Here is a 15,753-nt window from a genome sequence, read left to right on the forward strand (position 1 = left end):
AACCATTTTATCTTCAAGCACATCATGTTCTCATTTAACTGTTAACCATCCTTTAGGTCTTGCTGGGATAGGTTCCCATATAGAGTAAAATCTCGTAAATCCAGATCCCGATAAGCCGGACTTCGTTTAATCCGGACAGGGTAAAGAAAAACAGAATGCAAGGTTTTAAATGTGGCTAGAAGTGAACAAGAGAACTTCCCAAAGAAAAGGCAGTCAACCATTGATGAAATTCTGTTTCCCGCAGACTTTGTACTGTAGTGTATTTAGGCCTATGCCCTTTAAATACACCATATTAAATGTGTTTTGTGGCTATAAACTGAGTTTTAATGCACTTTCTACTGTTCTTTTAGGTTATTTCAGTTAATCCGGACTTTCGTTAAACCGATCAACTTATCCCCCTGTTAGTTCGGATTAACAAGGTTTTATTGTAGTTATTTTCTTAGTTCTGTCTTTGTCATTCATACATTTCAAAGTTGCTATGTCTTCATTAGTGTCCCCCACTTTTTTCTCCTTGTTTCATTGTAGATTATAGTTGAATGAAAACCAATTTCTTTTTCACGTTACTACTTTTTGAGAAGGCACCCAAATATCAACCCACTTCCACGTAGTACACCCTGGTACCTGCAGTCCTGCAGGTCAACGAGTCTGGCACCTGGACCTATGGCCAGTATAACCATCTGTGGTGCTTTGTCTTGTCCTGTGTTTCGTCTGCATATGTGCCGAGTCCCCTGTTACAGCCTCAGCTTTTAAGTAGGTAGTGAGATTTCAGTCCTCAGAGATCGATATTGATTTTAGCTAAAGTAAGGGGCTGGACCCCATATCATGTGATGAGGGCAAATAACCTAAGTGCTGATACACCCACAATATTAATTTTGACCATGTTTCAGTTTATCTTGCTTTAGAAAAAAATAGGAAGCTCTTATTGGTATTCCTTTACACTATTTAGGGTTTTTCAGCACACATTATAATGCTATTGTACAGCCAGGAGAAGAATTGCTGTTGTTAGAGACGTATTGAAACGTATGCTGAAATTCATTCAACTTGCACCCATAATCTGCAAAACAATCTTACATTCAGTGTTGCCTCTTAATTGCAATCACATATTGCCAACCTTGCAGCCTCCCAGTCTTTTGTGTAAGCAATTGGTCATGCTGCAACTGTAATTTTCCTGCTCTTTGCTGAGTGCCAATTTGGATAATGATGTAGACACTGTTGACGTAATTTTGACAAGTGATAACTTCTTGGAAATGTGAGTTTCAGATGCCACTATTCATTTCACTGTAAATTAAAGCGTGTCAGCACATCATGCGATCAAATGTGTAGCCACCATTCTGACTCTCCCTCCACATTAAGGATTTTAACATGTTCTTCAAGGAACATTTGCAGTTTTCTATCATATTAAAATAATATCGGTTATTGGTAACACTAATTTTTTTTATTGGTAGTGTATTAGTATTGTCAGTCCCTAAAATATATATTGTTTTACATACTCTAAATCTGTTATGTGCTACAGCTAACAGTAATTAACAATATTTCTTTTTTTGTGAACTAATGTGTCAGTGTTACAAACCAAAGGACAAGCTTCATTGTTGCAGAATAACGAGAGGGGTATCCACCCAACCTGTTGAAAATATGCGTGAATCATTGCAGAAAGTTGATAATTCAAAGGAAAGAAAGAAATTTTCTCTATTTTTAAAGTTTGGTCAAAAGTTATTAGTACGGCCCAGGTATTAGCCCTAGCTTACCTTTTGGGGAATGGGAGCTCCCGGTCCCACCAGCTCTTGTTTTTAATTTTTTTACTATGAACATCTTTAATAAAAACTGAATTAAATTACATTGTTCCCTAGGATCTTTCCAATGTTTCTGCATTACTTTTGTTAACAAAATCATAAAGGTAATGTGCAAAGGAGACAAAATTATCATGGTGGGGTCTATCAGTCCCCACCCCTTCTCTCCCTTCCTTGGGATGTGTGTTCTGACATGACACTCATGTGATTGACAGTGTAAAATTGGTTGAGATTATGGTATTTTTTGTAATTTATTTATTTATTTATTTATTTATTTATTTGAAAAGTCCTGAATACAGAAAAATCCATTTTACATCAGGATATCAACCGGAAAAGAAATAAACAAAATAATAAGATGGACACATACACATACATATACATATATAACAAGAATAATAACAACTAGGGCAAAAATAATATTATTTATACTTCAGCTGCTTTATGCACGCCTTTCTGTAAGTCTGCTTTGATAAATGGAAGCCCGGAGCATCTTTTAATGAGTTGTAAATGGTTTGTAGCCTGTAGAGAAGTGATCTTTGTTCTAAAGATAGCCTTGAAGATTTAATGTAAAAGAAGTTGTTGCATTTACTGTTGGGACGTGGGATTCTGATATTAAGAAGTGGCAAGAGTTCGCTGGTGAAAAGTTGTCCATTAATGATTCTGAATTATTATTATTATTATTATTATAATTACCATATAACTGCAGTTATAAAAGCAAAAAAGCCTTAATATAAAATTAATATTTGTTTAGGTTTAGTCAATGAAAACAGATGCATGGGACACTCATGCAATAATTGGTTCTTGTTTTTTTTATTAATGATGGTAATTTTCGTAATTACATATTATGTAACTGCACCTATATAAACTACAAAGGAAGACGTGATTCAATAACAAAATAGTTTCTTCTTGAATTGAATTTTAGTGATAAAAAAGTGTGGGCCTCTGAGCTCCCCCCTCCCTTCAGGTAAATAAATTTCTCCTACAGCATGGGTAAGCTAGGGGTAGTACATGGCTACTGGGTATGCCTTCTGGCTGAAAAACCAGATAGATATATTCTGTTGAATTTCAGTGTGGAGTTGAAATTATATCATTTAATCTTTTTTGGCGTATATCCAGTTTTCAATCTAATGTGTTCTTTTGCCTTGTTCTAATAATTACCGTATATGCTCATGTATAATGTGCACTTTTTTCCAAAAATTTTACCCCCAAAAACTGTGGTGCGTATTATGCACGGAATAATTCAGACAGCCAACATGAAACCGTACAGGGTCATTCCATGATTTTGGGACACTTTCATTGATTTTTCATGTTCACGGAACCCTATCATGTTATATATCATTGTAAAGCTTAAATCATGCAGTTTCTGAATATGGCAACATTATTACTGAGATAGTGATACTAATGTGAAATGCGGTTGAAATAATTTCATCACAAAATGAAGGAATGTTCCGATTTTTATGCTATTTCAGATGAAAGAAAACATAAGGAAAAATAAAATAATAATTAAAATGTATTACTGGCCAAATAATATTATATATATTAGGGATGGGACGATATGAAATTTTGGCCGATACCGATACAGTACCAATATAAAATTTACCGATACCGATAACCGATATTCTACCGATCCGATATAAAATTACAAATGGTCCTTGAAGACCCTGGAATTTTCATTGATCTCCGTAATAAATGTGTGTTTCGAGCTGATTGCAATGCAAAAGAAGTTAAATATTTAGACATTTACTTTTTTAGAAAGTAGGGTATGGAGATTATCCATAAAAATTACCACAAAATGGCAGAATTTTGCACTAAATTATAAGATATTTATCGATATATCGGATCGGTAAAATAATCGGTAATTTTACCGATAAACCGATACACCGATATGCCTATATCGGCCGATACCGATAGAGTACCGATTAATCGGTCCCATCCCTAATATATATATGTAGTGCATAAATGTCTTAATGGAAGAAATCTTGTGCTGTTAACTGTTACTTTGAGGGTCCTGAATGTGCCTTGAATAAATGTTACGTTTGTCACAGAAAAGTATATATTCTGAAGTTTTTTGTTAGAAAAAAGTAAAGTTTAGAATGAGCAAAACCATGTATAAAAGTTTGAAGGCCATTTCTCACGATTTTTCACTTTGTAATGTAATCTTCAGTGACACCAAGAAAATCAGTACCATTCTGGCAGAATTAGAGAATGCAACTACCGTCACATGGGATGGGTATCAGTAGTATTTGTGGGTCAAGATATAATAGAAAATAACTTCCTGAGCACTGCAAATCCGTGATGTAATTTTGATCTTGCTGTCTACTATTACAGAATAAATAAGGAGGTTAAAGAGTGAAATCTTTGGGATGCTAAACACAGTGGAGGGAGAGGGGGGAGGTGGTATGGTTGGTGACTCATTGCATACACAAGTGATATTCTCCTCTTGGTCCACATAGCAACAGGTGATTCATTGAAGAGGTACGATGTCATTCACTCTTGATCTGCATGGCAACAGCTTTACGACCTACAACTAAGAAAGACATTTCTTGAAACTGGATTATACTGGGCATTATATACAAGATATAATTGTTCATCACTTTTCCCCATCAAAAACCAGGGTGCTCATTATACATGCGTAAATACAAATCCATGGAACTACAACCCCCTTCAGTTATTTTGTTTCTTCAGTAAATATTACAAATTTATCCTTGCAGCCAACTTGTATTCAAAGGAAGAAAGTTCCAGGGAGGAAGCTGCCCGAGCTTGCCTGTCCCTAGCTCGACAGTGCAGTGATGTGGGAGCCTTGGAAAACTTGCTGCAGTATTTCTTTGGGGTGTTCCATGGTTCGGAGGGAAAGCTTACTGTGGCAGTGCATAAATACAGTGTTTTACAGGTAACAGTTACAATTTTAAAATGATTACATGCTTTCATAGATAAGTAAGTACTTTATTTGTTCCTGAAACATTAATGAACTTCTTTATTTGGTAAAATAATAAAATGACATAAGGCTGCATTCAGTTACAAGCTACTTGTAGAATATCTATTTGGCAAAATTATCTGGGATTTTATTGATGTACCGGTATGCCTAGAGGCATGCATATTAGTTTCTGACAGAAACATGAAATGAAGGGCTCGGGTGTAAAACACGGTAAGTGACATTTTGGTAATTTCTGAGTTCATTAGAAAAAAAAAGGTTATTAGAAGCTATGCTGTAGATAAATTGCTTTCGTGTTGTGTTTACCAATTTCAGAAGTCTTCACTGAGTCCAATGCAAATTGTATGACATGGCAATTTCACTTGAAGATTGAAGGATGGTCCATCTTACTTTATAACTCAAAAAATACCAAAATGTCACTTACCATGTTTTACATCCGAGTCCTTCAAATGTGAAATAACATTCTGTAATCTTAATTTATCATGTTTTTGAAAAGTGTGAAGTTCATTTTCTTACCATGTTTTGTCATGAATTTATGCAAAATAAAGTCTTACACAAAATTTTGACTTTATTTACCAATGTGACACTTTCTTAAAAACTGAATTATCCTGTGAGTTAATGCAAATCACAGAAAACTGATTAATTGTGCTGTTAATAGTTCAGAAGCAAAAATAAGTGAAGTGTAGTTTTTAAATGAAATTTATCATTATATTCACCATTTTAACACTGAAGTGCTATTTTATGTACTGCGTTTGATCCCAAAATGTGCCCAATTTTTATACTGAAATCTTGATAGTTTATTCACCATAAATATATAGCTCTAGATATGCCTATATACTAACTGATACTGACGCAGTGCCAATTAATATATAAAAGTCCGCTCTTATGTTGCCTGCCAGTGTAAAATATTTAAAAATTCCACAGTATTTTAGAAGGAATCTGGTGTACAGGTATGCTTTGAAGTTTTTATGTTTAAATTTAGTTTGAATTGTTTGATTTTTGTATGTGTGTTCTGCCAATTTGCAGATTTTACAAACCTTGACTTTTTGATTGTAGGGTATTGGAAATCTGAGTTTGAACAGTGTGACAGGGAGCAGTACACAGAAACTTGCTTGTGGTGTAGTTGACCATTTCATAAAGGTGTTGGAGACTGAAGGTAACCAGAAATTTATTTCGAATCTAATTTTTTTATGTATATGTAACATGACAAGTTGAACATTTCCTGTATGCAAGTAGTCAATTTTGCATACTCACTAAATTGAAGGAACTAGCAACTGCATTTAGTCTGAAAATGAAAATTCAAATTGTTTGAACTACTTAAACAGTCTTTGGACTGGCCATTTCTTATTATTTCTTAACAGAATACTCTACTACTTGGCATTCCTCCTAATTTTTTGTTGCAGTTATCAGACTCTTTGTATCTTACTTCTTTTGTTGTATTGTTGATGTTCTACATTCCTTATATTCCTATTTTTGCACACACAATGTTTTCATTGTTGTAAATTTGTATAATGAATGATGAAGAATGCCTATGCTTTTCCAAGCAAGAACATTCTTTTTTCGAATTCAATATTTGAACCAGGGCCTCCCCCATGGCGCAATGGTAGCGTCATTGCCTTGTAATCGAGGGGTCCCGGGTTCAATACCCGGTGGAGGCACAAGTGGTTTGGATCCCACTTTAAAAAACTGTAGGTCCAGTCCCGATTAGCCTTACTGTGCATAAAGTGGACTTAAAAAACACCAAATCAAATCAATATTTGAACCACAGGATCCAAAAAATTAAAAAAACAAATACCACGAAGCAAAAACAATGGATTCAGAGCTGCTCTTTTACCAATTCTTTTCAGCACTAACCGTGGGTAAATTTGTGTTTTTGCGTACTTATAATTTTTTCGATGCACCATCACATTCATGTATTCTGTGTAAGTTGTGTTGCGATGCTCTTCAATATGTGTTTCTTCTCTTCAAAACAAGAGCATTGTATGCTTTACAGTGTTGGAAATAGCAGACACTCTGAGAAGTTTCATCCTGATGACATCACAGAAACCCTGCCGGGGTTGTAAACATGGAGGCTGGAAAAATTTTTAGAGTTGTGACCAGACCTTCAAGAGCGGGGAAAACTAGCGGCCTACAAACCTTGGTTCCGCACTCACTTCAGTTGACTATTTAAGTTCACCTCCCTTTTTTTTTAGCATATTATTAAAGTGAAAATTCTCCTTGTTATAGTCCCTTTGCAGCTGAACGAAAATTGCATTCCAATTTTGTTAAAGTGTATGTCTCTTTAGATTGAAGCAAATGATCTTTTTAGATTGAAGCAAATGATCTTGTAAAGCAGATCGTGAATTCATGGTAGTATTTCTTCCTGAAATACATAATGAAATTTATGTACTTGTTGCAGGACTGCTTCTGTGAAGGCAATGCAAATCTGAATTCATGTATAAGTTAGCTTGCATTTTTTAAAAACTGTTTAATTCTCTTTCTAGTTCATGAGGGGACCTTGATACAAGCCTTGGACATGTATTCCCTCTGGTGTACTAAATTCAGCAATGAGGTGCCAGCAAAGGTGGTGGAGTGGTTTAAGGTATGTTACATAGTTAAAGGAATGCCAGTCTGTTCTTGAAACAACTCTTCCTCATTTCTGGAAAGATACAGTACTTAATTTAATGCACACTGCACTTTACTAAAATTATTTGTGACTGTATTACCTCGGGGGGCCTCCCCGATGGCCTTGTATTCAAGGGGTCAATGGTTCAATACCCGGTGGAGGCACATAGTGATTCGGATCCCACTTTAAACTGTAGATCTAGTCTTGATTAACCTATCTGTGCATAAAGTAGACTTCAAACAACAATTCAATCAATGTACAGGAAAACCTTTTTAATACGATATTGGTTAATACGAAGTACCCTTTAATCCGAAGTTCTTCCCATTCCCCAGCCGGTAAGATAGGATTTATAATTTATTTCAGTACGGATAAATCAAAATACGGATAATTTTTAATACAAAGTTGTTTACAAGACCCTTCGGCAAAAGGGTTAAGGTTTCGCTTAATTCGAAGTAGACACCTGCGTAAGTCGACAAGAGAAGATCGAATGTGGAGAAAGCTTGGACGTTATTTTAACTTGACCGTTATTTTAGCTTGACCGTTATTTTAACTTGACCTTGACATGTTTCCTTGTCCTAAGAGCTGCTGACAACTCGAGGGAAGCAGCCGGAAATGCCCGTTGGACATTGACATTCTTTGTCAATGTGCATGGGAGGTCAAGCTCTTTCCCCGCTGAATGCGCCACCTTGGAAATATTCACCAGTGCTAGATGAGAAATGAGAGATCGCAGGAATGCTCCAAAATACAAAATGCATGTCACCTGGAAGTCTCGCCCATCTGTCTTGCTCCGAGCTCGAGATACAGCAATTTCCTGAGCGAGCAACTTTTGGCCCGGTAACCACTTTCATTAAAAGCGTGTTCTTTGTGCCCTGTAGAACTTCATAAAAAAGGGAAACTGTTACAGATAATCAAAGCCGCATAGGCCAACTAAATATCTTCAACCTGCTTAATGCGTTGTCATCTAGGTTTCCCGCAAAAGTTGACGTCGATCTTACGTATGTTGCAACTCCAGTTTCCCGCTTCATACGTTTCCCAACTGTACCGGTCATAAAATTTGCCAAAACAGTGTTTTGTTGTCTGAGTGACTTCTCCCCTTTATCTAACAGCAAATGGGGTGGGGGGGGTCCTAATTGTTTCGGCCACGATTTTCTTGCTCCTGTGCGCACACAGGCTCCTTTCCTTTGTCGTCTAAAAAAAAGCAACCAGTTCTGAATACCTTCTTCAAAACGAACAAAAACTGCAGGATAAGTAAAAGAAAAGTGACCCCCTTCCTTCTCCTACAACAGCTCATTATCCACCACTGGTGTGCATGGTAATGTGATAATTGCAGAATTCAGGTCCCTCTTTCTTGTTTGCAGCTGTCTGGATAGGAAATATTGCTCGTATTATTGTCTGTTGCAAAAGGTAATGCAAGGATCATTTTTCTTTTTCACACTGCTGATAAAAGTTCGGTTTTCGACAACGGCGTTATGTTTAAAATGTGGGTGATTTCCCTTCTGCCACCTGCTGCTCTAACTTCCAGCCGGTCTCATTGTGTTTACGCTGCAGCTGGCGCCAGTGTTTATTCTAGCGTCTGGAAAGCTTTCGCTTGCGGATAACTGCTATGACTCATCCAGTGTGAAGGAATAAGCGTCATTCTTTTGAATCTCGCAAAGCCTGCTGTTAAAAAAAAAAAAAAAACAAAAAAAAAACGCAATGCTCAATGTAGGAATACAAGACGAAAAGTTTTGGCGGAACGTGTTTGACCTCCAGAATACTCTTGAAACCTACAATAAATTGTCGATTAATCAGAAAATACGGAAGTTTCGTAAAGCTTGTTTTTAGTTCATTTTATGCTGATGAGCTAAGCGGGACTAAATATACAGTTTAATGTGGGATCCAAACCAGAGTGATTATCGAGTGCGGCACTGTTTAATGTGTCCTAGGATACACATTCGGTGCAAACAGATCGTAAGTTGTGTGTTTACTTTTTCAGTGGATTACAATGCAAGTTGAGGAAGAGTTTGAACTGATCCCTGCAAAGGGGGAGGGGGAAAGGGGCGAATATGAAGTTAACTGAAGCAAAGAATACATGACTTTTTTTACCATGTGTTTTAGACAGCTGAACCAGAACGAAATTTAGTCCCGATTTTTTTTTTTTTTGTTTTGTTTTGTGCCAGGGAAAGGTTGTGTTTTCTCCCAAGAGAATCTTCTCTTACTAGTTAATCCTGTAACGGACAATGTTCTAGTGGACGCACAAAACATCCAATATTCATTCTGTCCGATTATCTCCCGTCTCTTGCTCGCGCCAGTGGGACTATTGTCAAGATTCTTCTGAGTTTCACTTCTTGCAATAAACGAGATTGTTTTCCTTTCCGTAGGTATCCGTGCAAACGGGTTTCTTATGAACTAAAATTGTAAGAATTTCGTGGAAGAGCAATGACTTTGCAGAATTAAAAGAAAATACCGTTTTTTAATAGACTTTTTGCCTCAACATGCATCCCGTGCATAACCGGTTGTATGACTAGGCAGGATAAATGGTGTTAACAGTCTCCTTGGAATCTTTGTGTCCGCGTAAGCTCCGTGTTCTAATTTTGTGTAACAATTTTTACACTTTCTTTACAACGTACAATATTATTATATAGTACATATAAAGCTTATTTTCTGAGCCACCACAAAGTATAAAACATCCTTTGTGGGGGTAATTTATACTTTACTTTATTTACACCTGAAAACAGGCGCCATCTTGAAAAGTTTGGATAACTCGAAGTCGTTTAATATGAAGTTGACATTTTTTGGTCCCTTGAACTTCGTATTAATGAGGTTTTCCTGTATTACCTCGGTAGTCAATTTGTAAACCACAAAGATACACATCAAACAGTGTTTGCTCTGACTTGTTTTTTTTTGTCACTGAAAGTGCAAATCATGCACAGCAGAAAATGTTATTTGATATGTGAATTGTAATGTGGACAACTTTTGTTTGTAGAGATGATGATCAAAAAATTAAAAATTGTGTCAACTTTTTTAATATACACATGAAATATGCTTACATATCCACACACTTATTTATTTAATTGGATTAATTTCAGTGACCGCATGAGAACAGGTACGCAAATACGTAAGCACTTTTCATGTGTATATTAATACCTTACCTTGTCTAAAATACCATAACATGAATTGTGTCAACTTCTTAAACAGTATACTTCTTCCAACAGTTCTCTGTGTTGGGGAGCAGGTTGCAGGCTATGAATTTGTGTGTGAATGACTTTTGAATTTTATTCAGCATCATTTCTTTGGCATATTTTAATGTGTTTGTGTATGTCCTGTGGAGACACCTTTTACAACCTTGCACTTTTATATTTACAAGTTGTTTTTTTTACATCTCTTTTTTTAAATACTAGGCACATTTTTTAGTAAACATATTCAACTTCATATGGTAATGGCTAAAGTGCTGTAGCGTGCAAACAGATTTTAATAACCAGCAGATATATTAGCCCTCCTAGTAGCCATATGTACTGTGAACTGAAATAGCAGTACAATACTGTGAACTGAAACCTGAACATTGTAACATTTAAAAGTTGGGCTCAGAATATTTGTGGATATTAGTATGCTGGATCGTCAATTTTACAGTTTTCAGGGGTCCAAGGTGAAAATCTTAAAATTCTTGGAAAATTTCATAACATTTTGTTTTATTGGTGCCATGGCAATTGAATGTGTAATGTAGGGAAAATATAAACATCTAGGTTTCACTAGGTTTCCATTGCAATTGATACATAAATTTTCAATAATTCTGCTTTATAGAATTCAAAGATTTGCAGCAGAGGTAATGAGATATTAACAATAAATATGGGGACGGGACAGATTGATTGGTACTCTATCGGTATAGACCGATATAGGCATGTTGGTGTATCAGTTAATCGCTAAAATGACCAATTATTTTACCAGTCCGATATATGTCTAAATATTTTATAATTTAGTGCAAAATTCTGCCATTTTGTAATAATTTTTGTGGATATTAATGTACTACTTTGTAAGAAAGTAAATGTCTAAATTTGAAACTTCTTTTGCACTGCAGTCACTTTGAAACTCACATTTATTAAGGAGGTCAATGATCCGTTCAGGTTTTTCAAGGACTATTTGGAATTTTATATCGGATCGGTATATTGGTAGTTTATCTGTATTGGCCAAAATTTTATATTGGTCGATCCCTAATAATTATCAATATTATCAATGTATACAACACAAGTTCGTGCAAAATGAAATAAAATTATGAATTTTGCTAAATTTTTCACAGGATAATTGAGAGGTTCAGAGCACCAGTAGAAATGGAGTTACATGTATTGCTTAGAACTGTGAAGTATCAACATTTCAATGCTAGAAATAAGTATCTCCAAAGTTTCAAGTTCTTGCCCATTGAGGCACCACTGTGTTTGTGCTCAAACAGCTAAACATACCAAGTTATTTAAATGCACCTTTTGGCAAAACTGTGTTGAATGGAGTTACGCCACATGTGCTCTGAACCCCTCATTTATACTGCAAAAAGCATTGCACAACATTTTTGCCAACCCTGGAGAATTATCGCATGGTATTATTGGTTATTAAATTTGAAACAAGATATGGACACAGCCCTAGTTTTTTTCACTAGTAACAGAAGTATTGAATCAGTTGCTTAAAAAGTCCTTCTGTTTTCTTTACAGAAAGGCTTGGCCCTGAAGACGTCCACAGCACCCGTACGCAATGCATATATCCAGTGCATGTCTGCTTGCTTTAGTGGAAACACGCTGATTCAGGGAATGGAATTAATTCCTATTTTATTAAAAACCGTGGAAAAGGCACTTGCTCAACCAACACAGGTTAGTATTAGGTGGCCTTTGTCATGGTGTAGGCAAAGGTAAAGTTCCTGGGTAAATCCCTGCGGCATTCCATGCCCCTGAATCTCATATTTTGTAAATTAAATACAATGCTGTAATTTTATTTTATCTTGTGAGTTAACAATCTAAAATTGTCATTTCAATAGGAATTCAAGTATCATACATAATTCAGTGAATAGTAGAAGGTATTTTCCATGTTGTTTGTTTATTCTAACTTTTTGATTTACTTTTGTTTTATATTATGTCCCATCCATGACGGACAGACATTTTTAAAAAATGACTTTTGGGGGGATTCCCCCCTCCCCCTTCTATATATACGCCGAATGTGCATAAATTTTATATCGTCTGATTCATTCCTCGTACAACGGTATATCATTCATCTCTCTAGGGCAATTAGCCTCTGAGCTATAGTCATTTCAATGTAACCCTGCATTTCGCTGAAATCTGAAGCTTGAGACAGTGGCACGCAGGCCTTTCGTTTCGGGGTACAACTCACGTTCCATTGGTCATATGATAATGATGCAAATATTTTTCTGTTTCTTACATGCCAGTGATAATTTCTATGTGCATGTTGACCTTTTCATGTCTTTTTTTTTTCTTTTTTTTTTTTTCGGGTTGGGGGGGCAATTTTTTTCTTCAAAATCTGTGATTCATTCCACGTACAAGGTATATCATTCATCTCTCTAGGGCAATTAGCCTCTGAGCTACAGTCATTTCAGGTAACGCTGCATTTTGAAGCTTGATTCAGTGGCATGCTGACCATTCCTTTTGAGGGTACAACTCATGTTACATTGGTCCTACGATAATAATGCAAATAATTTTGTGTTCCTTACATGCCTACGATAATTTCCATGTGCATGTCGACACTGTCATGTACTTTTTTCTTGGGGGAGGGAGAAATCCCCATTTTTTCCCAAAATTTTGGAATTTTGGGGTTCTCCCCTCCCCCCACCACATATATGTTGAATTTGCATAAATTTTATATAGCCCGAATCTCTGGTTCATTCCACGTACAGCAGTATATCATTCATCTCTCTAGGGCAATTAGCCTCGGATCTACACTCATTTAATTGAAACTCTGCATTTTGCTCAAAATCGGCTCTGGCACCAAGGGTTACCTGTGAAAATGGCTTCGGGCTCCAAAAGGTTAATGTCAAAAATGTAGTCTGTGCATCCCACCCATGACAATACAATGGAATGGCCCCACTGTTTTTTTGTAATGAGTATGGCAGATTTGTATCTGTATTATCTATGTGGAGAGTCATGCGGCAAATTTAGCAATGTTTACAGATTTAGAGTTCATAATTTAATGCAATACTTTTATATTGTTCTCTGATTAGTGTAAATGCACACAGACTGTGAAATCTTTATTTTTCTTTAAATAGATGTTAATGTCTTTTTTAGATACATTTTATAAATGTGTTGTTATTATTTTCAGGTTCCAGTAGTAACGGAAGGGCTTACAGCAGCCTGTCTCCTGTTAAAATTTTCATCAGCTGATGTTGAAGCAGAGAATAAATTGGGAAATTTTTGGAATATTGTTTTGGATATGGACAAACAGCTATTTATATCGGAAAAGTTTCTAACTGTTGCGTCAGATAATGGTAACTTTCTCCCTTTATTTTCAGTGTCTAATTTGATAGTACAGGATGAGGCACAAGCCAATTGTACCCTTATAAAATCTAAGTGTGTGGTGCGGGGCTGTTTGCTCCCTGTAAAAGCTGCACAGTAATACCATTTTTGGGTTTGTTCTTACGCTGAGTGAAGCAAAGATTGTGTTACAAATGACAAAATTTTACCAGATAGCTTGAATTGGGATTAGCTTCTTGCCTTTCTTCCATATTAAGATTGCTTGAGTACAGTTTTCATGCTATTTTGTAGTGTTGTAAAGATTCAGCAACAACTTAGTATAACACTATAAGTTATAAGAAAAGTGTCAGGTCTATACATCATATCTGTTAAATAGAAAATCAAAATTTCGACACAAAATTGACTACCCTTTGAATTCAAATTCTGTATACCGTATGAAGTTACTCTTCAGTGGTATTAAATAAGAAGACCGTATACATATGATTTAGACTAACCTGCATTATGTAATTCTTTAAGATGGTGGCTACCCTGTTATACTTCAGCCGATTCAACATGTTCTCCTTGGACGTTAATGCACCTTTGTCATATCCCTGGCAATTTTCACATTGCCTCACAAAACTATTGTTAAGGAGTGTGTCTGCACCACTTCCTGACAGCATCATGTAAGACTTCACGATCAGTGAATCTGTGATCATGCAGTGGATTCTTTATCTCAGAACAGAGCATAGTCTCCTGGTCAGAGGAATAGGGTGGGTATGGAACCACGATGGCTGCAGCTCATTTGGGATGTGTTCACTTGTGCCTGGCCATGCATTGTCATACAACAACAACACATTCAGAGACTCGTACCATAAGAACCATATGGTCCAACTCAGCCCACGGTAATCATTCTCCATCGCTAGTAGACTGTTTACTGTACTGTGAGGCTAACTGATGTCCACGACCAGCTGCATGATGGTGTGGCCAGATGTCATTGCTAGGTGACCTTCAAGGTAAACACTATGGTTTCACCAAATGACAGTGTAATGTCACCTGCTGGGTCAAAATTATAGCCACAGTTTAAATCATTTGTATACGACCATTGTATTTAAAGAGGCCTATTTTCCATCCCACATTTTGCCACAGAAATTATGAAGTGTTTGGTATTTGGCAGAAACATAATATAATACAGATTTAGGAAAGTGTTGGGCATTTTTCATGCTTCAGGCTATATTTTCCACATCATTTGGCATTGTTTGATAAATTATGATAGAAAAGATGCACTCTGCAATTTTTGAAATCTTGTATGTACTAATTTCTTGCATTGTAAAATTATTTGTCTTTTAACAGTCTTAAACTACAAGTCAAATAACTTTTGATATCACCTGAAATGAATATTATGAGGTAATCTCATTTTTCTTGTTTTTGTCACATGTTAAATATAGCGTGCTTGTCCCTAATCATAATTTATATCTACCTATTGTCAATTCATTGCAGCCCTGCAGCATGTGATGCAGCTATGCGAGAGGTTGTTAATGGACCATTCCCACAAACTCAATGGGAAGTCAAGCCCTTTGCACAAGGCTATCATTTTCTGTCTCCTGCAGCCAGGCTTCAAATTACGTCAACACTGCCAAGCCGCAGTAAGGAAACTGGTTTCTGTACTGGGAGGAACTGGCCTTGCCAGATCACTTCTAGCTGAATTCACGAACTATTTGAGAACATTCAAGTTTTCTGTAAGTTATCATCTCATGCAAATTTACATGTCCGTGTAGTCTAATTTGAAATGTGGTACCCATTTCAGTATATGATTACTTTTTTTTTAAAAGAAGACAGTTGAAATATCCTCTACTAAATATTATTTTTCCATAAAATTTGTACTTTTTAAGTGCATATCTTTCCATAAAAAATGTTTTCTGCACGTAATCAGAGTTCTTAAAGAAACAAATGCGGTGGAACATCAATATTACGTTTTTTTAGGGGACTAAGCTGATAGAACTTAAAATGATG

The 15,753-nt window shown here is 36.1% G+C and overlaps 1 protein-coding gene across 1 annotated transcript in view; it reads left to right on the forward strand.

Annotated features, from left to right (window-relative positions):
- The window catches only part of l(3)80Fj (lethal (3) 80Fj), a 107,084-nt gene that overhangs the window by 8,635 nt on the left and 82,696 nt on the right, over positions 1 to 15,753 (forward strand). The window contains exons 6-11 of the mRNA XM_083128337.1: positions 4,499 to 4,677; positions 5,776 to 5,875; positions 7,203 to 7,300; positions 12,001 to 12,156; positions 13,613 to 13,778; positions 15,241 to 15,479. Coding sequence (XP_082984463.1) covers positions 4,499 to 4,677; positions 5,776 to 5,875; positions 7,203 to 7,300; positions 12,001 to 12,156; positions 13,613 to 13,778; positions 15,241 to 15,479 — 938 coding nt within the window. The remainder of the gene's footprint in view (positions 1 to 4,498; positions 4,678 to 5,775; positions 5,876 to 7,202; positions 7,301 to 12,000; positions 12,157 to 13,612; positions 13,779 to 15,240; positions 15,480 to 15,753) is intronic.

Source organism: Lepisma saccharinum, chromosome 9, assembly GCF_977018435.1.
Source record: "Lepisma saccharinum chromosome 9, izLepSacc3.1, whole genome shotgun sequence".
NCBI lineage: Eukaryota > Metazoa > Arthropoda > Insecta > Zygentoma > Lepismatidae > Lepisma > Lepisma saccharinum.